At 40.8% G+C, this 26,413-nt stretch overlaps 3 protein-coding genes across 7 annotated transcripts; 1 reads left to right on the forward strand and 2 right to left on the reverse strand.

Moving 5' to 3' along the window:
• Positions 1-6,171: 6,171 nt before the first annotated feature.
• On the reverse strand, positions 6,172-9,833 carry cbr1 (carbonyl reductase 1). 3 transcript variants are annotated; one of them, XM_066661109.1, is made up of 4 exons: positions 9,725-9,833; positions 8,257-8,544; positions 7,266-7,373; positions 6,172-6,905 (listed from the first exon to the last, which is right to left on the reverse strand). In XM_066661109.1, exons 2-4 carry the CDS (start codon positions 8,540-8,542, stop codon positions 6,469-6,471), a joined length of 831 nt encoding a protein of 276 aa, XP_066517206.1. In that variant the 5' UTR covers positions 8,543-8,544; positions 9,725-9,833; the 3' UTR covers positions 6,172-6,468. The 3 variants fall into 3 exon arrangements, with proteins under 3 accessions (XP_066517206.1, XP_066517207.1, XP_066517205.1); XM_066661110.1 differs by lacking the exon at positions 9,725-9,833 and adding an exon at positions 9,460-9,708; XM_066661108.1 differs by lacking the exon at positions 9,725-9,833 and adding an exon at positions 9,120-9,448.
• On the forward strand, positions 9,731-16,474 carry setd4 (SET domain containing 4). Of its 2 annotated transcripts, none has more exons than XM_066661104.1 (11): positions 9,731-9,863; positions 11,035-11,137; positions 11,254-11,349; positions 11,977-12,014; positions 12,112-12,200; positions 12,405-12,834; positions 13,085-13,259; positions 13,361-13,442; positions 14,028-14,108; positions 14,246-14,369; positions 15,086-16,474. In XM_066661104.1, the coding sequence occupies exons 2-11, from the start codon at positions 11,071-11,073 to the stop codon at positions 15,209-15,211; spliced, it is 1,308 nt and encodes a 435-aa protein (XP_066517201.1). In that variant the 5' UTR covers positions 9,731-9,863; positions 11,035-11,070; the 3' UTR covers positions 15,212-16,474. The 2 variants fall into 2 exon arrangements, with proteins under 2 accessions (XP_066517201.1, XP_066517200.1); XM_066661103.1 differs by lacking the exon at positions 9,731-9,863 and adding an exon at positions 10,806-10,900.
• On the reverse strand, positions 16,468-26,226 carry cryzl1 (crystallin, zeta (quinone reductase)-like 1). Of its 2 annotated transcripts, XM_066661106.1 has the most exons (14): positions 26,025-26,226; positions 24,041-24,113; positions 21,425-21,502; positions 21,202-21,274; positions 20,205-20,249; positions 20,050-20,118; positions 19,771-19,904; positions 19,462-19,573; positions 19,264-19,284; positions 18,729-18,827; positions 17,667-17,779; positions 17,398-17,503; positions 16,675-16,720; positions 16,468-16,581 (listed from the first exon to the last, which is right to left on the reverse strand). In XM_066661106.1, the coding sequence occupies exons 2-14, from the start codon at positions 24,101-24,103 to the stop codon at positions 16,482-16,484; spliced, it is 1,059 nt and encodes a 352-aa protein (XP_066517203.1). In that variant the 5' UTR covers positions 24,104-24,113; positions 26,025-26,226; the 3' UTR covers positions 16,468-16,481. The 2 variants fall into 2 exon arrangements, with proteins under 2 accessions (XP_066517203.1, XP_066517204.1); XM_066661107.1 differs by lacking the exon at positions 19,264-19,284 and having other exon boundaries at positions 26,025-26,224.
• Positions 26,227-26,413: the final 187 nt, after the last annotated feature.

The following is a 26,413-nucleotide window of genomic DNA, read 5'->3' on the forward strand; positions in this document are numbered from 1 at the left end:
GAGAGAGTACTTATGAAAAAAAAAAACAGAAGGAAAGGGCTGATCCTATCATCCAGTTTATTTATTTGTGTATATTGAAAAGAAAAACTACATTTTTAGTTAGCTACCAATATCTAGGTTAGAGGTTGGTTTAGGAGTAGCAGAGCAGCATTCGCTAATAAAATAATACACATTAATACATAATTCAACAGGAATTCACAAAAATAAAGACATTTGACATTGTGAGGACTCTTGACCGGTCCATAGAAAATAAAGAAGCAATAAAATGAGTGAGGGGAAACGGTCGAGTTAGTTAGCCTTTAGCTAAGCTAACATATGCTAACAAGTCCATACAATTTTAATAAATATGATAGTTGAGCACATATGATCATGTTTCAATGATTTATGGCTGTGATAAAAATAATTTGACATGTGTCTCTCTCTTTGGTGTAGCAGTACTGCGTTTCCGTGCTGTGTTGCTTACGAAGGCAGACACTATAAGTAATGAAGCAGGTGTTCATACTGCACCCACTCACACTGACAAAAAGGTCTTTTCAAATGTTGTGTGAGGTTTAAAAACGTTTGACAATCATCACTGAGTAACCAGCACTGATAATATTCGTGTCTTCACATGTCAAAACAGAAAGGTTTATCTGCATAGCTGCTGGGCCTGAGGCATCTTTGTGATGTTCTTTGGTCTGGTCCAGCAAGGTTACAGCTTTGTAACGTGTTAAACATTACCAAGAAATCTGGAACTGTGCATAAGTTTCTACAGAAAAAAAATAAATCACGACAATGCTGTGATTTAAAGCTTTTCCGTGAAGTCAATGGAGTGGTTATGTGAATCTTGAGCGCCACTATGTGGGCATTTTTAGCATTTACATTCCCTTGAACATTGGCTCTGCCTTTGTGGAACTGAAGTATTTGAATCTGAATGTGATATATTTAATATTAATTATGTTTAGGTTCATGTCACATTTATATATGTTTTCATAATGCATTTCATAAATTTGATTTTTAACATTTATATTAGCATTTATTCTTTGCAGAGAACAGTTATGAAACAAGTCTAATGACCGTGAAGGATACAACTCTGGCTGCTCCAAAGGCTTTAAGAAGAGCCCAGACATCAATCACCATATGTTAAAACGGAGTGTGTGGTCTTCTAATTTATATGTACCATGTAAAACAGGCCTGCATAGGCCATATTGAAGAGAGGTTACTAGCACATATCTCCATACACCTGCAGCCCAAACCCATTTTTTCACCTTCACATCTCCTCAACAGGAGTCTTCTAAACAGAAAATGTCTGGATAACAGCCTTCAGAAAAACTGTTAGATATGAATAGGATGAAACCTCATATAAATGAGTAAATATATAAGATTATGAATGTTTATAACTTATAGGTTGTGAGTCTTGTATAAAGGAATACCAGCATAGCTGTAAATATGGTTGGGGCTTATTTGTTTGTCCATGGAAGCAAAACAAATCAATAAATAAAAAGAGTATGATGATCTGCCTGCCTTAAGACGAGGTATACACAAGCATTCCTCACTTTTTCCAGTTTGTTTTGCTCCATGTTCAGAACACCCAAGGTCGAAATCCCGCTCTAGAATGATTCCGTGCTATAATATTTCACTTAATTTTTAAAGATCATCCCATGCTTGTACAGTTGTGGTCAAAGGTTTACACACAATCATCACAGATATGTGTGTCAAGGCAATGTTTTGGCTTTTTCTAGGGCAGAATGTTTGGATACTACATCTTTAGTACAAAGAAACATTCAACATTCGCAAGTTTGGTATGTCATTAAAAAAAAAAAACATATTGCGAAGATATTCTGCCACAGAATTGCACTTTGCAGAAAGTCTAATGCATTGACATACACCACATTCATTCATTATCTGTAACCTCTTATCCAGTTCACAGTGGGTCCAGAGCCCACCTGGAATCATTGGACGCAAGGCGGGAATACACCCTGGAGGGGGCGCCAGTCCTTCACAGGGCAACACAGACACACACACATTCACGGACACTTTTTAAGTCACCAATCCACCTACCAACATGTGTTTTTGGACTGTGGGAGGAAACCGGAGCACCCGGAGGAAACCCACGCCGACACGGGGAGAATACACCAACTCCTCCCAGATAGTCACCCGGAGCAGGAATCGAACCCACAACCGCCAGGTCCCTGGAGCTGTGTGACTGTGACACTACCTGCTGCGCCACATCTGCAAACAATTGTCATGCTAAAATGCACAAGAATGAGCTTGTATTTTTTCAGGAAGCAAACATATCTTCTTTTAAGCTGTTTACTTACATGCACCAACAAAACACTTGATGTTTATTGTCACAATAGCAATAGTATGTTATTGAAAACAAAGCAAGATATTTAGAAAACTGTGTTCCCATGCATTTGTCAGCACCCTGTTTTCCGTTAACTCTCCTTCCACAGCTGACCTTCTACAGCAATCCTGCTCCTTAATAACTTTCATAATGCTCCTTCACTGCTTTGGCTGGGGGTGGGGGTCGCTGTCTCGTACACCACAACAAACGTCACATTGCCACCTATTAATATCCCTGATAGAGATGAACCAAGGTCAGTTAGGAATGTCCAGGAGATCTGTGGCCTATGAATCATCTCTAAATAAAATGGAATATTTACAATTTGGGAAACAGATACTAAGGTCATGTGTTTAATTTGGCAGTAGTCTCAGAAACTGGAGTCAATAGAGAGTCTAATGGATTTTGGAAAACGGTCGAACCAAGAACTGTCAGCATTAACTGAAAGGGGCTGTTGGACCGACATTCAGAATGAACACAGTCTCTGCCCTTTTTATTAATTCACTTATTTCTCTATTTATTTGTTTGTTTTTGAAATGATGTTTAGGGGCAAGTAGTTGTCAATAATGTTGTTTGCGTCTGCACACACCCATTTGCTTGGTACTAAATGTTTCAATAAGAATTATTGTGTAGTTTTCACAGAACTGATGCAATGCCCTTCACAAACAATTTCCAGTCAGTCAATAGGGACATGAAAAATAAGTCTCTGGAAACTAATACAATTTGAGGAATGGAATTCTTTTTTATTGTTGGACAGAAAGCCTTGACAAACTCCAGACATATTCGTTGTTGAGCGCTCAGGTTTTTAATTATTTCATGCCTTAACATGAGCATTTGAATGAGGGAGTCGTGGATTTTAAAAACACTTTGAGTGCCGCAACAGACATTCAGCGAATTCCTTTTTTTTCTCTCTCTGTGGAAAAACATATTTCAGAATCGTAAATCATACTTGGTGTGGTAAAATTAATGTTTCCAATCTGAAAAAGGTGCTTTAAAGGGATGGGGCCTTAAAATATGATGCGAAAAATTAGCTTTTGACTACCTGTAAATATTTGTCTTTTGGTATTCATTACACAAATCATTTTGAGTAATACAACATTTAATTTTTATTTACTGTCCTTAAGAATGAGCAAGTTATCATTGAGCTGACAAATGTGATATCATCATGCTGATGAAGTTGAAATATTTAACAGCATAAATTGATAAAACCATGTTTTTTATTAATTTAAAATGTGTCATGTTTAATTATATTATTGTATGATAATTATTTTATAACATACATGGAACCATTAATATTTATAGCCTAATATTCCATGTTTTTAATGTGTTACATATATATTTTTAATCTCAGGCTGCTACTTCCACAAGCCAAATATGTTGTGGGAATTATTGGCAATTGATCATAAATAAATGACGGGTCAAATGTGAGATTACACCCTTTTGAATGGATTTCTTCTGAGACCGTGTCAAGGAACTTTTCATCAACCTCACTGCTGAAGTCCACCTGCTCAGGGAAGAGAGCAGGAATTATCTATAACAGGGTTTTCTCAGCCTATGGGTCGAGGAACCATCCTCAGGACAACCGCTGACCGAAAAGCAAATCACAGCTTTTAATTGCAGGAGCTTGTCACTCATGAGCAGAAGCAGGACATGACCGCGCTCGGCACTTCTAGGGTTAAACGTCATTGGTTTCATCTCACTTTTGTACTGTTTAATATCTACACTTTTTAGTTTGTGTGACAGAAATGCATGATATGGCTTTTAAGTGTTAAATTTTCAGTGTCAGAGCTGGTGGACGCAAATGCAATAACAGACTTTATTGAAACAAAAGAAAACTAAAGAACCAAGCAAGGCTAACAAAAACTTATGACAAAAGTAAGACAGTGAAGACTAGATAAACAACTAAGACAAACATAACTAGAGGTTATATAGAGAACAGGGCTAAACACAGGACTAAGAATCTAAACACAGACCAAGGACTAAACAAACAGAGCATATACAAAGACCAGGAAACTGGGACAGAAGCATCAAGAACTGACTGAAAAGAGACAAACAGAATACACACTCAGACAGCCAGACGAACAGGTACAGAGCAATGACGTCCACCAAAGACAAGATAGAAACAGGGGGCTAGGGTGGAGTTAAGGGACAAAACCAGGACAAAACAAAACAGAGCCATGTGCTCCACAAGCACATGGCCGAACAGGAAAGATGCATCCCAGTTTGAGCTGCACAATCCTCAGCTTCTGCCTCTATTCTTCACCATTGCTGTCTTTTTCCTTTTCTCTATCCTTCTCTTTTTTCTGTTTCTCTCGTTTACACTTTAGAATGATCAAAGTAACAAAGTCAATGTGGATATGTATTTAATGAGATGGACAGTTATTATTGCATTGTACAGAAATACTACTGCACATACTGAGAGTTATTGATTGAAAGTTATTTGTTGGAAAAGCAACTCTTCGCTTTAGAATATTTGCCAGGTCTAATTGACTGCATCCATCTCATATATGCTTATAGACAACCCTCACAAAAAATTTATATATATATATATATAATTAATTAAAAAAAATTGCCTCTATGGGCAACATGGTGGCGCAGCTGGTAGCGTCGCTGTCACACAGCTCCAGGGTCCTGGGTTTATAGGTTGGAGCCCTGCACTGGGTGACTATCTGTGAGGAGTTTGGTGTGTTCTCCCTGTGTCTGTGTGGGTTTCCTCCGGGTGACTGTCTGTGAGGAGTGTGGTGTGTTCTCCCTGTGTCTGTGTGGGTTTCCTCCCTGTGAGGAGTGTGGTGTGTTCTCCCTGTGTCTGCGTGGGTTTCCTCCGGGTGACTGTCTGTGAGGAGTGTGGTGTGTTCTCCCTGTGTCTGCGTGGGTTTCCTCCGGGTGACTGTCTGTGAGGAGTGTGGTGTGTTCTCCCTGTGTCTGGGTGGGTTTCCTCCGGGTGACTGTCTGTGAGGAGTTTGGTGTGTTCTCCCTGTGTCTGCGTGGGTTTCCTCCGGGTGACTGTCTGTGAGGAGTGTGGTGTGTTCTCCCTGTGTCTGGGTGGGTTTCCTCCGGGTGACTGTCTGTGAGGAGTGTGGTGTGTTCTCCCTGTGTCTGCGTGGGTTTCCTCCGGGTGACTGTCTGTGAGGAGTGTAGTGTGTTCTCCCCGTGCTCCGGTTCCCTCTCATAATCCAAAAAAACATGTTGGCAGGTGGATTGACTACACAAAAATGTCTGTAGGTGAGTGAGAGTGTGTTTCGCCCTGTGAAGGACTAGCGCCCCCTCCAGGGTGTGTTCCCACTTTGTGCTCAGTGATTCTGGGTAGACCCAACACGACCTTGAACTGGATATGCAGACAATGAATGAAATTGCCTCCAAAGAGTTTGGGTGCTTAACTATATAATCTGGCTTTAGTGAGTACAAAAGTCATGAACCGTTATATTGGTTACATTTTTGGTTAGAAGAAGTAAGCCCTGGCCTACATACAATTTATTTTAGAACGTTATATGGCCAAATGCTTGTAGATATCAGCTAATCTAGGGTTTAACCTAAAATCAAGTGTTAGGGAGTTTGTCCCCCTTTGGTGCAGTAACAGGTTTTTGTTCCAGCAGCCACAGCACCTGAACATTAGATGATGCAGAACCACTGAAGCTAAGAAGGTTTGGGCCTGGCCAGTACTTGGACGGGAGATGACTTAGGATGGCTTTGGTGGCTGCTGTAAGTGAGGTGTTGGGGCAATAGCTCCAAATTTGGCACACAGAAAAAAAATAGGACTTTATTAGTGAAATATCTGGATAAAAACTTACAATTTCATGAAAACCTTTTATTAATTCACAACTTATTAGTAAAATGACAAAAGGCACCAGTTTGTTTAAATAATAACTTAATTTAATTATTTTTCTTACAATATCTTTAATGAAATATTATGCATAATGAATTTTAATGCAACAAGCTGACCTATGAGGAGGAGTTTGGTTTTTGCATGAATCCATAAAACAATTAACAATAAGCTGTGTGACACATTCACCCAAAATTTACCCATCTATGACTCCCTGCTCTTTATAAATTACACAAAAGAGGTTATGAAATATCATCTCCAAAAAAAATGGTGCACAATAAGTACTACAGAGCCAGTTGTGATTTAGATTCACACAGCCATTCATTTACCAGGGCTGGACCTTTTTCTCAGACACAAACTGGCCATGGGGCTCTTTGGCACCAGGGGGCAGCAGGGCAAGGTAGACTGGAGTGATGGCACCCTCGTCTGGTGACTTTGTAGCATTGGGGCCTGCCATATCTGTCCTAACCCAGCCGGGACAGCAGGCATTACACAGGATTCCATCTCCGGGTCTCTCCGCTGTCAGTCTTCTGGCCTGGATCCTGGTCAGCGTGGTAAGGCCAGTTTTGGACACTCCATATGCTGTATTAGGCCAGCCTCTTTGGGTATGAGCTCCTTCCTGAGCATCCTTCACAAAACGCTCCATCAACCCCACCAGCTCCTCCTCTGTGATGTCATCACTGCGGAACCAGGCCTGGAGGTCTGGACTGCAGCGGCCCAGAGCTATAGAGCTCATCACACTGGATACATTCACCACTCTCCCTGAGAAAGATAGTGTGTGTGTGTGAGAGAGAGAAAATGGGTCTGTAAAGTTTGCCACAACTTAATAGGGTTTTTACTCTGAATATTGTTAAATATTTTTGCTTTAAAATGTAAAAAAAAAATATATATGCATTGTGAACAAATATAACTAGGGGCTAGGCATATGGCACAAATAAAATATAATCCTCATTATCATCATCATCATCATCATCATCTTTATAGCACACTGGCATATTAAAACGACACTCAAATTGTTTTACAGAGAATGAGCAGTTAAGAACAAGCATTAAAAACAACAACAGCTGAGGCAGATCTAGACATTACTGTTAGTATCTTGTGTAGCTGAAAGTCATGACTTACCCCCTGGTTTAATGATGGGGAGGAACTCATTGCACATATCTCTGGTGGCAAAGAAATTGGTCCTTAGTGTCACCTCAGCCTGGATGCCAAATGGTGTTGTATCTGCCACTATTATAAACAAGCACATAAATGCTTAACTGGTTAACCATTAAGTATCAAGTATCCATCTATTCAACTGCAGGGGAACACAGGGCTGCCAATCACACAGTAGCTTTTTCAGTACCATTGTGCATTACAGGGGAGTTGTCTAGAAATGCTTGTACTCATATATATACTATTTGCTGAAAGAGATTTAATCTGTGGTGAGATATTTCTATTTTCCATGCCACATCTTTAGTTATGTTCTTAAAAACAGGGATGGAAATGAGCCTATTTTTTCGGCAAAGAGGGCAAGGGAGTGTGTAGTATCAGTGTGTCTTTTTGTCATAAAGGGTATTAGTATGCCTTCTAGCATCTAAGATTTAGCCAAATTTAAAACTAGCTAAATAATTATCAGTGAGTCTTGCTCTGAAAAATGATTAAACAAATACAGGGGTTCAGATATAATTTAGCTTACCTTAAGGCAAGCAAAAATCCTGTAGGTTAATATTAATAGAAGTGTTGCTATGGTCGTCCACAAAGATTAATCCAAAAAGATTGGTTACAAGAAACATAGAACTCAAACTTTAAAAGTGATTAAGTGGTATGATATAAAAAAATAGAATATCTCAAATACCTAACTGTGTGTTTCAGACTAAATCAGTTATAAATAGTTAATAATATTTAGGGCCCAAACCTTTATTGTGGTTGTGATATCACAGCACCTGGGCGTTTGCTTGTTTTTGAGGGTTCTTAATCCCCTACAAGCAGTTCACAAGCTGTTTTTGGGCTCAACTTCGCAACTGAAAACTTGTTAAGACAACATTGTTGATGATGTTGGGTAAGATAAGATGCACTTTTGCTAACTGAAAATTGCACTCTTGCACATAGCGCAATATAAACAAAAACTTACTTTTGAAGGCAATGCCAGCGTTGTTGATGAGGACATCCACTCCTCCGTACTGGCCCTTGAAGAAGTCCCTGGCAGTGCAGACACTGTCCGGGTCTGTGATATCCAGCTGGTGGAAAAGAGGAGAGAGTCCCTCCTTCTTCAGCCCCTCCACCGCCACCTGCCCCCGACCCATGTCCCGCGCTGTGAGATACACATCCCCATCAAACTGTTTGCACAGAGCCCTCACCACGGCCAGGCCAATCCCTTTATTAGAGCCGCTCACCACTGCCACACGACCAGCGCTCATCACTGAAACAGAAGAACATCTGAAGTCTCTGAAGTAAGCTCAACAAACCAGCCAAGCCAGAGAGACCCGACTCAGTTCCAAATGGCTCCTTGTGTTATAGAGACATTTAGTTAGTCATTATATGCATAGATTTCTCATAGGAGTGGTTTACCATCTCTTAATAGTGACTTTAGAGCCCCTTTCACACACACACATGGTAAACCAGAAACTTTCCTGAGGTTCCTCACGATTGGCAAGTTCAAAATAACTCTAATGTGTTTTAACGATGCCCTCGTGTCTGTAAATGGCTGTATAATGGTATGCAGAGCAAAGGCATCTGGAACTTTTTTAGACAAAAGAGAAAAATCCAAACGTTGAAAATCATGAACCGATTTGAGGGTATTGTTCTATTCCTGCTCCATAGGTGTGTAACACTGACTTATTAATCTACAACTGTCTCCAAATTTGGGAGACGGCTTACTGCATTACTGAAACAACTCGAGTTACAAATGAGTTTCTGTGGTAATTCAAACAGTGAATAAGAACTTAGAGACAATTCAAATTCAGCCACGTATAAACAACAGCCTCTCAAACGTACCGTTCCACCTCATAAGTCGCTGAGCTTCTGAACGTAAACAAACCAGAGAACAGTGGTTCCCCACAATCATAGATGTCCCCTTTAATACTGCTTTGTTGTTTGGCAAAGGTTATCTGTTCATTATATGGCAGATCAGGAACAGTTCAGGAAATTATAACTTTAACAAAGAATTCACTCAGTGTTCAGTGTTGAGCACGTGACTTCAACCAAACTCTCTAGAGAGACTTCTACCAGAGATTATTTGCTAAACAGACATTTCTCACACCAACTAACAGAACTCAATATTGATTTCCAGATCGTGGTTTTGTTAGATTTGTGTTCTATGTCAGTGGCGTTGCACCTGCAGTATTTGAATGTTGAAACACCTTCCACCTACACAGCGCACACTCTGAAGGGCGCAGGGAGTCGACTTAGACACGCCCACATTAACGACGATCAACCGTCACTGCTGCCGAAGAAAAGCGCGACAACACACACACAAACACACCAACTATAACGTGTCTATAACGTATACACGTATAACGTGTATGGTGATAACCATAATTAAAATGGACGCGTCAGAAGCCAAATAAATTGTAGTAACTCGGTTAAACACAAATTCATACCGTCCCTCTGGTGACAGGTGAATGCTCTCAAACAGACGCCGCTTTCTGCGCAGACTCGGTTTTTCAAGGGCGGAGCTTAAAGAAGAACCCCACAGAGCTTTCCAAATTTCTGCAGGATTAAATGAATAGTGTACATCAGGTAAAATACATCACTTAGATTAATCTGTTGTAAAATGATACTTAAGGAAAAGTGGAGGATTTAATCACGACAGTGGAGGTGGGAGCCCGACGTCTCATCGGTTTGTAAACCACGCTCTCCCCCGTCCTCCTCGTTAGTATAGTGGACAGTATCTCCGCCTGTCACGCGGAAGACCGGGGTTCGATTCCCCGACGGGGAGTTTATTTATTGGTATATCTGTGAAGTCTTATCTTCTAATAGGATCTTATTACATGACAGCTGATACAGATACGCTGCCTGATGGTTAAGATAGTTTAACAGTAAATTTGGGCCTGAACAATAAAGTAATACATCCAACATTTGGGTATACAAACAACTCATTTCTATGTTTATTGGAGTGAAGGAATCCTGAGAAAAGAATAAAGACAAACCAGTTGTGTGTTGTTCTCTGCTCTTTGTTTTCATAACACCGGTTTTACCATGTTCGTCCAGCACTGTGATAAAGCTTCTACGGTGTTTTATTTTGCCCTCCCTAATGTTCAGGTGAATGTGGCCATCCAAGTATCCATAAAAAAACATTCCTCAGTTAAAATGCCTCTCACAAAATATATTAACTGACAATTTGTCGCAACTGCTTGTTTGGTATGCTCTTGACATGTATGTATTTATTTGCCGTTATTTTTAAAACGGTACTTTTATGGATGGGATTTTTTTTTAAACACTTGTATAAAAAATACTTGCGTATATGGACTAGGACTGGATTTAGCACAAAGCATAGCACTGTTTAAGCACTAGGGTTTTTTATTATTTTAAATGATTTCTAGATGTGTTTTGAGATTAGTTTTTAGGTTAATCGATGTTCGGATGGGGGACTTTAATTAACCAAAAAAAATCTTGTTCTTCCGGGGTCTGATTTATATATCACACTGATCACCCTTGTCTATTGAGAACAGTGGGCGGAGCGTTTACAAATCAGTGCCGACGTCACCCGCTCTAAAACACGAGGAGTGAGAGGAAAACAGAGCCGTTTTTTTAGTGTTTATTCAGGATTGAGCCAGGTGTGTTTTCTACTGCAGAAGTAGCGCCCACCAGACCGAAACGAAAGGCGATAAGCAAACAAAAAATTCTATTTAGATAAGTTATTAATGTAATCAGTAGCTAGTAAGTTGCTAATTATGTCTTTCTTCTCCAGTTTGAGGTAGATACATCACATAGAACGTAACACATCATGAAAAACAGCAGTGGAAGAAGAGCAAGAAAAAAGAAGAGGAAAAAGCGAGAAGGACCTCAGAGTGGTATTGTTTACTTTGTCAATTTTCACACAGAGCAAATGTTCACACTATAAAATGTACGACGTGAGTGACATTGCTGTAAATCAATTTTTATCGATATGTTTTCTGTGTTTGTTTAGTTACTTTATCCCACGAAGCCCATTTTGTGGATCTGCGAAGGTGGCTCAAAAAGAAAGGCTTCAACACTCAGTCCCTGACACCAGCCAACTTCCCGGGTAACGCAGACTGACTGACTGAATGAATTATTACGTCACTGAGGTCCCATTTACAAAATTCACAAATGTTGGCCACATCTCTACCTACATGTTTCTATTTCATATCTATACTATTTCATATCTATTCTCTTAGCTCCATTCTACATGCAGGTGCACTTTGTAGTTTTAGTCACAGACTGTAGTCCATCTGTTGCTCTGCATACTTTGTTTGCCTCATTTCACTTTGTTTTTTTAATGGTCAGGACCCCCTCAGGGCCACCAAATAGCAGGTGTTTTTGTTGGGTGCGGGATCATCCTCAGCGAGCCATGACAGTGATGTGGTGGGGGTGGGTTAATTTGTATAGCACTGTTCAAAGTGGATCAGTGGATCACAGATGTGGTGCTAGAGTTTTTAAACCCCAGCAGTGTCACTGCTGGACTGAGAATAGTCCACCAACCAAAACTATCCAGCCAACTATCCGCCCTGTGTTCACTGATAAAGGACTAGAGGGCGTCCAAGGCAAACGGTGCAGCGACAGATGAGCCACTGTCTCTGACTTTACATCAACAAGGTGGACCAAAAACGCAGCTGCAGAGTTTGTGAGATCATATTGGTGATGGTAATGTAGCAGTTCGTTTTCTGTTTAGATACTGGAAGAGGACTAATGGCTTCAAAGTCTATTCAGGTGATTCTTCTGCCAGCAGCTCCATAAAGTCTGCCAAACATAGAGAAATATTAAACTGAAACCTTACAGCACTGAATTTGCTATTCCCACTTTATAGGCTAATGGTGTGGTGATTTCCTTACCTAAGAGCTGCTTGTTGACTACAGACACCGTTCTGAAGAGTTACATGGGAGAATATGTAAAGAGGTACTTCTCAGTACGAATATCTTACTCCACAGTCATAATGTATGATCAGTAATGCCCCCATGAAAATGGTGGAAAAATGTTGAGTGTTATGACATTTTTAATAATTACTATTGATGAGACATGTATGTGTAATATTTAAATGAAAAAAAGACTTGATTAATGTCAATTGCTAATATATTAATACCTCTGCCACTTTCTGTATAGGTGGGATCCCCCTGTGTCTCCTCTCGTGGCCCTATGTTCTTTCCTGATTGTTGAGAGACACTATGGAGAGGCCTCAGAATGGAGCTCTTACATTAAAATCCTCCCCAAGTCCTACACATGTCCAGTGTACTTCTCAGATGACATCATGGACCTCCTGCCTGAGAGTGTCCGACAAAAGGCAATAAGGCAAAAAGAAGAGTTTCAGGAGCTTTATTTCTATTCACAGCCATTTTTCTTGTCCCTTCAGCCTCTTTTCACCCAGCCCGTGGAGGACTTGTTTAACCAGGACACATTTAAATGGGCATGGTGCAGTGTAAATACACGTACTGTGTATATGGAGCAGGTCCAGAGTGAATATCTCTCGAGGGAGAAGAATGCTTTTGCACTGGCACCATATCTGGATCTACTGAATCACTGTCCTAGTGTCCAGGTAGGAGGTCTGTTCTGCGTCAGCTGAGGGGAAAAACACTTTCCTGCTCATAGCTTTGTTAGAGCCGATACATCACCTGTGCTCTCTCTCTCTCTCGATCATTTTACACACACACACACACACACACACACACATATAATGAGAGAGAGAGATTTTAGGGATGTAACAACTAATGCTTGGAATGTTCCAGAAAAATAAAACAATACAGCGCTGCATCCTCAGACTTAAATTTTCTTTTTTTTTTTACTAGGTTGTAGCAGGGTTCAATAAGCAGACCCAGTGTTATGAGATCAGGAGTGTCCAAGGCTGTAGGATGTTCGACCAGGTCTTCATCTGCTATGGCCCCCATGACAACCAGCGACTCCTGCTGGAATATGGTTTTGTTGCCCCTGGCAACCAGCATAGTGTTGCCTATGTTGACTTAGGTGTGGATGCCAGATCAACAATATCAGTGGACATGAATCATGAATGAAAGTATATGTTGATTGGTAAGCAGTGTGTTTTCTTCTCTCTTTACTGATCTTAGGTATACTTAAGTTATGTCTGAATGAAGGAGACAAACAACTACGACAAAAGCTCCAGTTCCTGAAGGACAACGACTTTTTAAGGTTAGTGGAACTGGGCGGTCAGTTATTGTACAGGGTACAGCACCTGAAACTACGGATACTGGAAGGCTGTGCTAGCATTTTTGTCCTGCGGTGTTGCTATCGGTGTGTGAAGAGTGGGAGAAGAGGGTTGCATTGACAATCCAACACAATGGGCAGCACTTTGAACACATTTTATAAGTGGTCATAAACTTGTAAATAACTCATGAAAGAATAAAGTTACGTTAAAACCAAGCACACCATTGTTTTTCTTGTGAAATTCCCAATAAGTTTGATGTGTTACATGACCCTCTTTCCATTGAAAAAACAAAAGTTGGATCAAAAATGGCCGGCTTCAAAATGGCCGCCATGGTCACCACCCATCTTGCCACAAACAGGAAGTTAATATCACCAACCATTCCCATTTTATTAAGGTGTATCCATATAAATGGCCCACCCTGTATAGGCTGTTCAATCTCATTACAGCAAGAGGTACAAAAGTGTGTGCAATTTCTGGAATAAAAGACTAATGGTAATCAGTGAGCAGGGAGTTCCTGTATCTCACATTGGTTGTGCCACTGAGGAAGTCGTCTGCTTTCTCCCATGCAGGAACCTCACATTTGGTGTGGACGGGCCGTCCTGGAGGCTGATGACTGTGCTTAAATTACTGTCCCTGAAGCCAGAGCAATAGTAAGATGCATTAACTCACATTGTCTACTGTTTGTGCCATAATGAAATTCCTCCTCAAATCATCAATTTCTTTGCTGCTGAATATTACTCCTGTCACTTACCATGTGTTACATATAACCACTCAATATTTTCTGAAGCTCCAGCTGGAAGAGTGTCCTCTTGGGGGCAGCAGTGAGCTGGGATAGAGAGGAGTGGTGCATTCACAAAGCACAAATTCTTTGCCAATATCTCAGTGATGACAACGCCAAAGCTTTGGAGAGGGTGAGCTTCCTCCTTAATTAATTCTTAAAGGATCAGTGCGATTGAAAATGCTGTTATAACAACCAGTGAATTAAAGATTATAGTTGCCATTTCACATGACTCACTGCTCAAGTCCAAAAGGTGGTTGTTACTTTCTATTCATTATTTTCAATTATGCTATTTTTTTAAAGCAGAAATTACTGACCTGTGTTGGTGGGGCTGCATGTCCATGATCAATTCATGTAATAACTTCATGCAGCCTTTAATATAGGGATGGGCACAACTTTCAACTAATTGAGGGAATTCTGAAAATTCAGTTAGTGTATAGGACAGTAAAGTAAATGCAAATTTGCTTTACCATCATTCATTCTCACATTTAAGGTTCAAGACTTGCATAAACCACAACACATGTCTGAACCCTGCCAATTTAATTCTGCTTTTTTTTTTTTAACTTTATGGATATATGTATATATTATTATTATAATTTCTTTTTTTCGTGAGGATGTGGAACCTAAGGGTATGGAGGGTTACCTGTATTAATCTCTCAAGAAATCTGGGTTCCAACTTTGTGGATAACTGCATTTCACTTTAAGCAACTCTAAATGACTTTTATGATCCTAAATTATTCATTTTAAAACCTATTCCTTGGTGAACCATTTTCAAAACCAGAGCCAAGTCATCTTTACACAAGTTTACGATCTGTGGCTCTGTAAGTGCTTCTTTCTTTATTTTTTCAGTTAGCTCAGCTCCGACCCTGTGGGGACCAGACCCGACTGGAGCAGCTCTCTGTGGTTGAGAGTCTGAGACAGGAGGAGCGAGTGATTCTAGAACGTTCTAAAGAGGTTCTCCGAACTGTTCTGTAACAGTCGTTGCCATGGCAACAAGACAGCATTCAGAGCACTGAACACTAAAAGAGCCACTGGTGGATTCAGCCAAATGTGGGCAAAGGGGACTCGGATATTTCTTGGGTTGCACAATAGCGAAAGGCCAGCACCCAGTTACCAAGCAAGCAAGGCTGTGTCTAAAATGGGCAAAGTGCTCTGCTGGATTTACAACCTTCACCGCATGAATGGGGAACAACAGACTTCTGTGCTACGCAGCAGCAAGCCATTCTTGGGACCTCTGAAGTGGGCAGGGGGCAGAATACAAAGCAAAAATAGAACAGAGACAAGAGGCTCCTCAAGGATCCTCTTTTTTTTTTTAATGGTGGCTCCTTCACATAGGACATTTTAAGGTCTACACTGAAGTATTCTCTTTTTATGTGGAACACAGCCCAGTGCCCTATAGATGATTTAAAACCCAGCTGCAGAAACTGCAACACACAACAGCGTTTTAGGAGGCAATCCCATGTACTCGAAAATGTGGTATGACCTGAGAGAAATGTTAAATTCCAGAGCAGTTGTGTGTGGGAAAACTAACCCTGGATCAGTATATGTTTTTGACCAGAGCCTTAAATAATGTGGGACCCAGTGCTGCAACAACTGTTTGGCCTACAATGTTCTAACGACAGAAGTACAAGCAGTTTTTTCAGTTTGTCACTTCATTGGATTCATTTTAATAGCCTTAAAAAAATGTGTTTTAAATCAGATAGTGTTTGTGTTTCATTTTTAACAGTTTACATCGTCATATTACTTGAATGAGGCTTGTATTGAGAAACGTAACAACCCATGGGATACTCTGAGACAGGGACCCTGGGCTGATGCAGATATCTGATTTCTTTTGCTGATATAGATGTAGATATAAAGGTTTTTAAGGACATATTATAACTGAATTATTTAGGGCTATAATTGTGATCATAGAAGTTAAAGGCTGACATTTTTAATGCAGCAGCACAATGTAAAACAGTGCATTTACATATTGGTTTGAACACACAATTCTGATATTACTGTGCATTCATATTAAAATCATATGTAAATCCAACCTACACGTGGACAGATCAATATCATAAAATATAAGTAGATCACTTCTGTGAGCTCTGACAAATGATAACATGACAATCAATAATCATTACATAGTGCAACACATACATACACGCATTAGCTGCTGACAAAGTTGGCATATTTCCTGTACACTTGGCTATTACCATAGTCCGTTTCCAACTGAATGGTGGTAGTTGTTCCCAAATCTCTGACATTAAAGCTTCACCACTGCTCTCTTTCTGAGTTGTCTTCTCTGAACCATCTCCATGGAAACGGTGGCTTCATACAAAGGCACAGGATTTTCTACTAGAGGCCTACACATAAAGAAAAGCTTCAGTCTTTACAGAACCTTCTATTCCTCTCGCCGGGGGCAGCATACATGAGTTTATTTTTCTTCTTGGTCTTACCTGAAAGTCCCTGTTGATAGCTTCTCCACCACATCCTTCATTATATCTGGGAAAGAGAACAGTCAAGGCACATAACCCAGTTTAGCCAAGTTGACACATGTACAGCATCGCAGTAAAGAGGCCATTCTACCAGCCTCAGGGTAAAGAAAACCCTCAGGCCTCAAGCATATTCAGTTACTCACTTCCTGCCATATGTGTACTGTAAGGTCTTTGGCCCATTAGTGGCACACTGGCTGAGAACTTGCCTCACTTTATAGTTTGACACCCTTGTTTAATACTAATCTGGTCAAAGCTAAGCAATAAGAACAGTGACTTTGCACTCAGATCATGTAAACATTTTAAATATCATTTTTCTCAGAGCAAAGCACCATGTATTGTAATTGAAGGCACATTTTTCCCCCTCACAAAACCTGTCCCATAACATGATTTATTCCATTTACATTGGTTAATCATTGGATTGATTCAATTTGTGGTTAATCTGACACCTTACGCCATCAGTTCTACTAACGTGAGATCCACAAAAAAAAAAGCAGGGCCAATACTGTTATGGACCCCCAGTCACCGATGGTTGTGGTATCGTCAGGATTCCACCTTATGGAGTGCCAGTAACAGGATCCAAGTGTCTTTGCTGTGTACGATGGGATCCTCAATTGCTTTGAACATCTAGCTGTCACAAATGCAATAAGGGGATTAAATGACCAGACTGGTTTTTATAAAGGATACGTATATATCTGCCCTGTCTGACCCTGGATGCGTCCCACACCTCCTCATTTAGAAAAGAGACAGAGGCTGCCTTCAGGAACAGATTCCGGCTGTCTGGAGGATCCAGCTGATGGCAAACAGCATTACAAACGTTACTGAGAACTGAGGGTGAAGTAGGACAAAAGGATATCATTTCAGTTTCAGTAACCTATAATTTGTTAAAGGCTTTTTTATTAAATTTGATTCAATGTGCAAACATCACAGAGGCAGTGGTACAGCTAATCCCTCACCTGCAAGTTGTCTTCCGCCGTCACCCAGTGACCTCCAACCCCTAGAATACTGATGATATCATGTTTGTGTGGGAGATGCATCTTGACCTCAGGTTCCTCTTCGTAGAGCAGCACTGTTTGTAGAAAAATGAAACAAATACCTTGTGTAATTCTGTAGGGAGGTAAATGCTAAGTGTATTTGCTAACTCACTACTTGGTTGACAGCTGGTTCACATTTTATTTTGAGATCTATTTCCAGCACACATCAAGTTAGATAATGAGCATGAACAAAAATGTCATCTCACCATGAGTCCTTTAAAGGCTGAACTATATTTAATCATTCATTCATTATCTGTAAGCACTTATCCAGTTCAGGGTCACTGTGGGTCCAGAGCCTACCTGGAATCATTGGTCGCAAGGTGGGAATACACCCTGGAGGGGGCGCCAGTCCTTCACAGGGCAATGAACAATGAATGTTTAAAGTGTTGGAATTGTCCAAAAATGTTGTTAATTAATACATATTTTTTAGGAGAGATATGGACAAACAGCAAACCTGTATAACTTATTTTTGACCATGAAATTTTCAGTACATTCTTTCATTGTCTACAACCGCCTATCCAGTTCAGGCTTGCGGTGGGTCTGGAGCCTACCCAGAATCACTGGGTGCAAGGCGGGAACACAACCTGGAGGGGGCACCAGTCCTTCACGGGGCGACTAACACGTTCACACCTATGGACACTTTTGAGCCGCCAATCCACCTCAAAATTGTCTGTAGGTGTGAGTGTGTGTGTTGCTTTGTGAAGGACTGGCGCCCCCTCCAGGGTGTGTTCCCGCCTTGCGCCCAATGATTCCAGGTAGGCTCTGGACCCACCACGACCCTGAACTGGATAAGCGCTTACAGATAATGAATGAATGAATGAAATGTAAAAATATGAACCCCTGTGTTTAATCATGGCACATTATTCATTCACCAATGCATTTTAATACATCACAATCTGTATTACATTACAATAAAGTCACAGGACTAGTATTTAGTGCGTATTGTACAGTCCTGTTATATAAGCTAATTTCTTTAAATCTAACCTCTGTTATCAATGACTATGTCCACTCCCAGTCCTCCAGTCTCCTCCAGGCATGAGTCCACAAGGTCCACTTTTGAGTCCCAGACTCCAATAACCTTGGCTGTTTAAAAAAAAGAGCAACATGCCTGGCTTAATATACTGTACCTCACTGTAAGAAGTCATTTTTATTAATTGAAGGCTTACACTCAGAGACTGACACTAAATTACTCTTTTCCAAGTGCTAAGATTATAATGCTCACAAAAACATTAGACGTTTACTCCTTATTCACACTAGAAATAAACAAAGCGACCAGTGACCAGTAGTTTCTGCTGAGGGCAGATGAAACGTAGCCGCTATTTGGCTTCAGGCAGCAAGCAAGAAGGCGACAAGCGACAAACTAAGCTGATGAGGCAGGATCGGTTTATTTCTGATAACTGGACACACCCACAAATGACATCAAGCAGCTGTCAACACACCCACAGGAGACAAACATGGGTGTCATGAAGAACTTATCCCCTCCTGGTTTGAATGTATGGACAGACCACAAAGTACTCACCTACAAGTGGTTCCGGCACACCTTGTGAATGCGCCAGCATTGAAATAGAGACAGCAGATCAGAATATATATATATAAAAAAATAAGGTAAGACAGAGGGATGAAGACGTGTGAAAAAGAAACACAGTCAGGCAGTGTCACTACAAGGTCGAGTGCCATGTGGAGGATTTAATGTTCAAAAAACGCGTGAAATACTTGCCTACACTCGGCCGGAGTTGCTCTAGTAACTTCTGATCTTCCTGAGACACAGCAGTAGCCAGGACCTTGACCCCATGGTAATGGGCTAGTTGGATTGCTATGAGTCCAAAAGGCTAAAAGTATAAGACATACATGGTTTGCCTAGGTATACTACTGTATATGTCCCAAGAGTTGCTGATGTTTGCATAGAGCATGCATTCTACTGGCAATGCTTATAGCCGTATCTCATTTTCTTTTAATATAATAAACAAGCTACTTTTACACAACTAACAGCTATAACAAACATAGAAGTACTAACAGAGGTACGTACACTTGCCCCGTCCAGCACAAGCAGTGTGTGTCCCACAGCCATCCGGGACAGAGTGTGTAGAGCTGTGTAGGCCCTCAGACCATCCTTAATAGCTCCAGCAGCTTCAAACCAGCTCACCTTCTCAGGCTTCTGGACTATCAAAATACACACGCACACATTAACTTTGTTGAAATACTCAGCACAAACATCCCACTGTTTCTGGTCATACATACCAACAGCATGCTTCGATTTGAAACTTCATTTTAAAAATCATACATGAGACTAATTTATGGAAATTACCTAAATTATATTCATCAATAAGGATGACATCACAGAGACCAGACACTTCAGCATCCAGAGGGAGGATTCCTGAAACGACATCCAAGTTTAATCCACATCTCAGTTTTTAGGCCAAACAGGTCTCGGAAAACATGTCCGTCATATTCAGGTCCTACCTACAACTTCATCATCAGGCTGGAAAAAGGTCACGTTAGGCCCAACTGCAAAGTTAAAGAGTTTGAGTTGTTTTAGTATGAACACAACAAGGAATGGACATACATCATCCCACAAATCCATAGTGTACAATACTGTGGAAGATATAAGCACACGTTTGATTTAACTAATTTCCAGACAAACATCATACTTTCAATGTATTGAAGTCATTATGTTACACCTTTTTCTTTCTTAACAAGGCACTGCTTTCAGTTGTTCAAATATATCTGCATATTTTCCAACCCCAAACCCCACCCCCACTACACACACACACACCCACACATGCACTAAATTCTGCCTTGTCGTCTATTTCCTTTTCTCTGAAAATTATTGTAGACAGATCAACACTTTTTCAGGTCCGATGATGTCAAAGACGGAAGGTAACTGTTTTCCTGATAGTGGCAATTTTGGAAGTCAACCAGGACAACACTTGATGGGTTACTGACCGGCCCTGTTTTTTGACAGGGGCTGGAAAAGAACCATCTTTGAAGACAAAGAATTAAAATTACAGTTCCATTTTCAGTACGTCTAGGTGGTGTTCCTTTTGTGACAAAGAGCCCCTTTTCACAGCAAGTCTGAGTTCAGAAAATGCACATATTAAAATGAATGTTGCCTTTGACATCTGAGCTACTGGCTGTCTATATATAGTTTGTTTGATCCTTTAAGGCTTGGAGCTCCTTCCGATTTTAATTCTGCACCAGTTTCTTTCATTTAATGATAAATATAAGTCAGAGCCTTTTATTCGTGTGAATGTTTTGATTCAAAACATCCTCAGACCCTTATCTGGAACATCTGAGGTTTCTGACTTGCTTCGAGTACGTCATAGAATGTGTGACTTTTACAAGTCTCATTTGAATATTGCAAAAGCCACTACTGGTATAATGGCTAACAAAGCATTTCTCAAATTATATACTGAGAAGCCCCAAAATACAGTTACTCAATAAAGGAAAAAAATTCAACCTTGCAGTACAACTCCAGCAATCTCTCTTCCAACTGGAATGTGTTCCCTCTGCAGCTTTAAATCCTCACACAACTGCAAACAGACAGAAAAACCGACCTAAAGAGATTTGTTTGTGCTGGACTGGTGTTATTCCTTCAACACTGAAATCTGGGGCAAAAACAATGAAAGACATGTTTGATCTGAAAGTGACCATACAACTGCACTGACCAAGCGAACACTCACCTTTACGTCCACCGGACTCAGAGCACAGCTTTTTACTTGAACTTTGACTTGATGGTTTCCAATAGCTGAAGGTACACTCTGTAAATAAAGACATGCGACCACACACATCCACATCCATTTCAAAGAAAACATGTAAATAAACATGATGATTTGGCTACTGCAAAATGTATGAAAGGTTTAAATGAAAAAGCTTTTGAAACTTCGTGTATCACAGGTGAATCTGCCGTGCAAAATACAAAAAATAATTATATTTTTATATCACAATTGTGGGCGGCGCGGTGCTGCAACAGGTAGGTGTCACAGGGACCTGGAGATTGTGGGTTCGAGTTCCGCTCCGGGTGACTGTCTGTGAGGAGTGTGGTGTGTTCTCCCTGTGTCTGCGTAGGTTTCCTCCGGGTGACTGTCTGTGAGGAGTGTGGTGTGTTCTCCCTGTGTCTGCGTGGGTTTCCTCCGGGTGACTGTCTGTGAGGAGTGTGGTGTGTTCTCCCTGTGTCTGCATGGGTTTCCTCCGGGTGCTCCAGTTTCCTCCCACGGTCCAAAACCACATGTTGGTAGGTGGATTGACGACTCAAAAGTGTCTGTAGGTGTGAGTGAATGTGTGTGTGTGTGTCTTGCCCTGTGAAGTACTGGCGCCCCCTCCAGGGTGTATTCCCGCCTTGCGCCCAATGATTCCAGGTAGGCTCTGGACCCACCGTGACCCTGAACTGGATAAGCGCTTACAGATAATGAATGAATGAAGTTTATTATTGCTTTACCCAATTAAACACTTTCCCTGCAATGTATCATGCTACACCAGTTATCACTGCAAATCTCCTGATTATAAAGACCTCTCCTCACTGTCCTCTCCTCATTCCTCACTGTTCACTGTCTCCATTAGAAAATTTAAGTGCAAATCACCATAATCACAATTGTAATTTACCAATAAGAGTGCCATTTTATTATATTTTACATTATTAACAATGTTGTCTTAAACAGTTAAACAGCTTTGATGGAAGAATCTAGAGAAGCAGAAGATTTCCTGGCAAGAGTTGTGGGCGACGGAGGCAAGTCGTACTAAGTTTTTGTTGGGAGCAACTTACAATGTCCTTCCTTGGACAGTGGGTAGGTGAAGACCCTGGTTGTAGATTATGTACAGGCGTTGGCATGCTGAAGCTTATTCTATCAGCTTGTAAGGTTAGTTTGTCACAGGGTCAGTCTACATGAAGACATAATCAGGTGCTAAGGGTTTTAACATGTTTAGCATGTTTGTCAGACAGCAAATGCCTAGAGGTTGGTTTATTTCCGAGTGGTTGTAGTAATAAATAATTTGTAATAAATGGATAGTTTATTTCATAGAGTTAACAGTTATATTTGAGGATGCAGTAGACGAAGCATTCGAAAGGAAGAAGCTGAAGTATGCGGACATAGCAGCTGAGGTGAGGGAACGTGGGTGGCAGGCACATGTGAGACCGGTGGAGATAGGTGTTAGGGGATTTATAGCCAATTCTGCCACATTCCCTGCTCATGCAGCTCAGAAACAGCTGAAAGGTCTAGTCAGTGGTTGTGGATAAGGAGAGCACAGATTACTTGGGGAAATGCAGTAAAGGTAGAGGTGCTATGTAGCATGTTAGCGGTTGTTGATTGTAAAGTGTAAGGTAGGACTGCAAAGCTTGCTGAGAGGGGGGTGGGTCTGGGATGCCGTACTTCACTGCTGAGCCTTCTGGAACTGTCGTTTGCTTAATTCAGCGAAACACCGATGAGGGGAGGTGCCTAGCTGATGAACCCTGTGAAGTGGTAGCGATGCAGTGGGTGGGTACTCATGGGCTGGGCTCAGTAAGTAACCGTAGTTGTTAGAGGTCGCTGGTTGCTGATCGGATAAACAGCCACAGCAACCTTAGTGTTGAGGTGTGGGATTCAAACAACAGAAATTTTGGTGGCTGCAGGTAAGAAGAGAGTGTGGTGGGCCCTATGTGAAGCTCTAAAGGATTGACACAGGATATTTTACATCTTATCCTGTACAGGAGGTCCTCGGGTTACGTCAGTCCCGAGTTACGATGTTTTGTGGTTACGACACATCTCCCATTTACTGTATAAAGCCTTGTTTCGACTTAAGTGGTTTTGCGTCGTAAACGTCGTAACATGAACTTCGTGTGTGGTGTGCGCGGCGGAAGAATACACGGTTACGCGACTCGGGACCGAGGAGGATAGGTGTTAGGATAGGATAAGTGCTTACAGTATGTACAGTATGTACGTGTGTTTCGACTTACACCGAAAAATCAGTTTACGACGCGACGTAGGAACGGATCAACGTCGTAAGTCGAGGACCCCCTGTATATGATTAAAATAAATAATAAAATTTGGAAAATTAACCCAGTATTACACAGTTTGTAATACTATAGACGAGTTTGACCAGTCAGAAGACACCAGACACAAATGTCCTGTGACATAACATGACCGCCCCACCCCCCCAACAAAAAACAAAAAAAAATAGATCTCAATCTATTTTGCTTATTATTTTAAATTTTAACATATTGTGTAAGATTAATTCAGATCAATTACTCTAAAATTACTCACATTTTTTAACTGGTAAAGTACCATCCCGTAAAATTCAAGAATCAGTAATGGTTGTTAACTCACCGTCTCCTGGATAAAAAACTTCACCTCTTCACCTTCACTCAGCTTACAATAAAGTCCTTTCATGATGGACTTTCTGTAAATGTATGAGAACACAACAATTCAAAATATATTTATACTATAATCAGCAATGGTGTATAAACCTACAACTGTTATTCCTAAATGCATGCCCTGCATTGTTTGTTAGCCCATTTTCACTCTGTTTTTCAATAGTCAGGACCCACATAGAGCCACAGCAGAGCAGGTATGACTTGAGTGGTGGATCATACTCAGTGCTGCAGTGACTATGGTGGTGGTGATTTGGCCATGTGTGCCGAGTTGGTTCGAGTGGATCAGACACAGCAGTGCTGCTAGAGTTTTTAAACACTGTGTCCACACACTGTTCACTCTGTTAGACATAATACAGTTGTTATTCCACATTGCAGATGCAAAGTAAGTTATCCTCTAGTTCTTTATCAGTGAACCCAGGATGCTGTTGGCTGGATAGTTTAGGTTGGTGCATCTCAGTAAATTAGAATATCATCAAAAAGCTAATTTATTTTAGTAAATCAGTTCAAAAAGTGAAGCAGCTCACACAGCTCCCCAAATCATCACTGACTGTGGAAACTTCACACTAGAAACAAGCTGCTTGGATTGTGCCTCTCTACTCTTCCTCCACACTCTGGAACCTTGATTTTCAAATGAAATGCAAAATTTATTTTTATCTGAAAACTAGTCTTTTTTGCTGGACAACTGAGCAACAGTGCAGTCCTTTTTCTTTATGGCCCAGTCAAGACGCTTCTGGTGCTGTCTCTGGGTCATGAGCGGCTTGACACAAGGAATGCGACAGTTGTAGCAAATGTCCTGAATGGTGGCTATTGAAGCACTGACTCCAGCAGCAGTCCACTCCTTGTGAATCTCCCCCACATTTTTGAATGGCCTTCTTGACAATCCTTTCAAGGCTGTGGATCCCCTGTTTCTTTTGCACCTTTTTCTACCAAAAGTTTTCCTTCTACTCAAGATGTTTTCCAGACATCTGTCAAGTCAGTAGTCTTCCCCATGATTGTGTAGCTTTTGAAACCAGACTAAGGAACCACATTAAAGGCTCAGGAAACCTTTGCAGGTGTTTTGCGTTTTCAGAGATAATGACTTTTGGGTTTTCATTGGCTGTAAGCCATAATCATCAACATTAAAAGAAATAAACACTTGAAATAGATCACTCTGTTTGTAAGTAATCTATGAGTTTCACTTTTTGAATTGAATTACTGAGGTAACTTTTTTTTGATGATTTTATTTTTTATTTTGATACTAATTTATTGAGATGCACCTGTATTCTCAATCCAGCAGTGACACCGAGAGCTATATAGTTGTCATTTCAGTGTCACTGCAGCAATAAAACTGATCCACGAACCAAACAATACATATTGTAGTCCTGACCATTGAAGAACAGGGTGAAAGGGCAAACAAAGTACGTGTAGCAACAGATGTAACTGTAGAACTACAAAGTGCACTGATATTAAATGAGGAGCTGATAAACTGGGCAAGAACCAGGAAGAGAATTAAATGCTTTATCTCACAGGTGAGCGGTCAGTTTATAATCCATTAAATATATCGTAATACAAAAAGCTATTTCACGGTGTGTCAATATCACGGTTAACTGATAAACATGAGATATCGGTCAGCACTACGTCACTCAGCTAAACAGGTTAAACCCAGGCATGGTTGACCCACTGGGGTGTCTCTTGCATCTCCTCCTATTAGACAAGCTTTCCATTTGGGATTAAGTTATCCAGCTAACGGAGAAACCTTAAGCAATATCTCCACTTGTCACTTTTTTACACACACAGGCGCCAAGAATGCTAGCACACACTGCTAACAGGGAGAGTGCAGGCTATAACCCCGAGTGAAATTAACACTAAACGCCGTTAGACGATGATTGTCAGAATGGCAGCAAGTCACAGCTCAACAGACATCACTTTTACGCAACGTAGATAAAACATTTCAGTACCTTTCTGTGCTGTTCTGCTATTATTCTTCCTCCCTACGAGTGGTAACAGAGAGTTTGTATGGAGGAGAACTTCCACTCGGCCCTGTGTTTGAATTCGTTAAACGCCAGAGGGCGCGCCTGAGAGAGACTCAAACGAATTGGTTCCTATGGAGCCTTTGGACTAAATCGTAATTTGCACATGTTTACAGAAAAATGCGTTCGTCTTCTCTACGCAAAACTGTGTCAAATATGTCCATACTATTGTCATGTTTTTAAAATATTTTTATGCTGTTATAACACTTTATAATTGTACTCCATGTACAGCTATGACAACAGTGAGGGCATGAGCTGCTCAACTGACCAGCCAATAAGGGCTCAGTAGAAGGCATGCTGACCAATTAGGGCTCAGT

Source organism: Hoplias malabaricus, chromosome 2, assembly GCF_029633855.1.
Source record: "Hoplias malabaricus isolate fHopMal1 chromosome 2, fHopMal1.hap1, whole genome shotgun sequence".
Classification (NCBI taxonomy): Eukaryota; Metazoa; Chordata; class Actinopteri; order Characiformes; family Erythrinidae; genus Hoplias; species Hoplias malabaricus.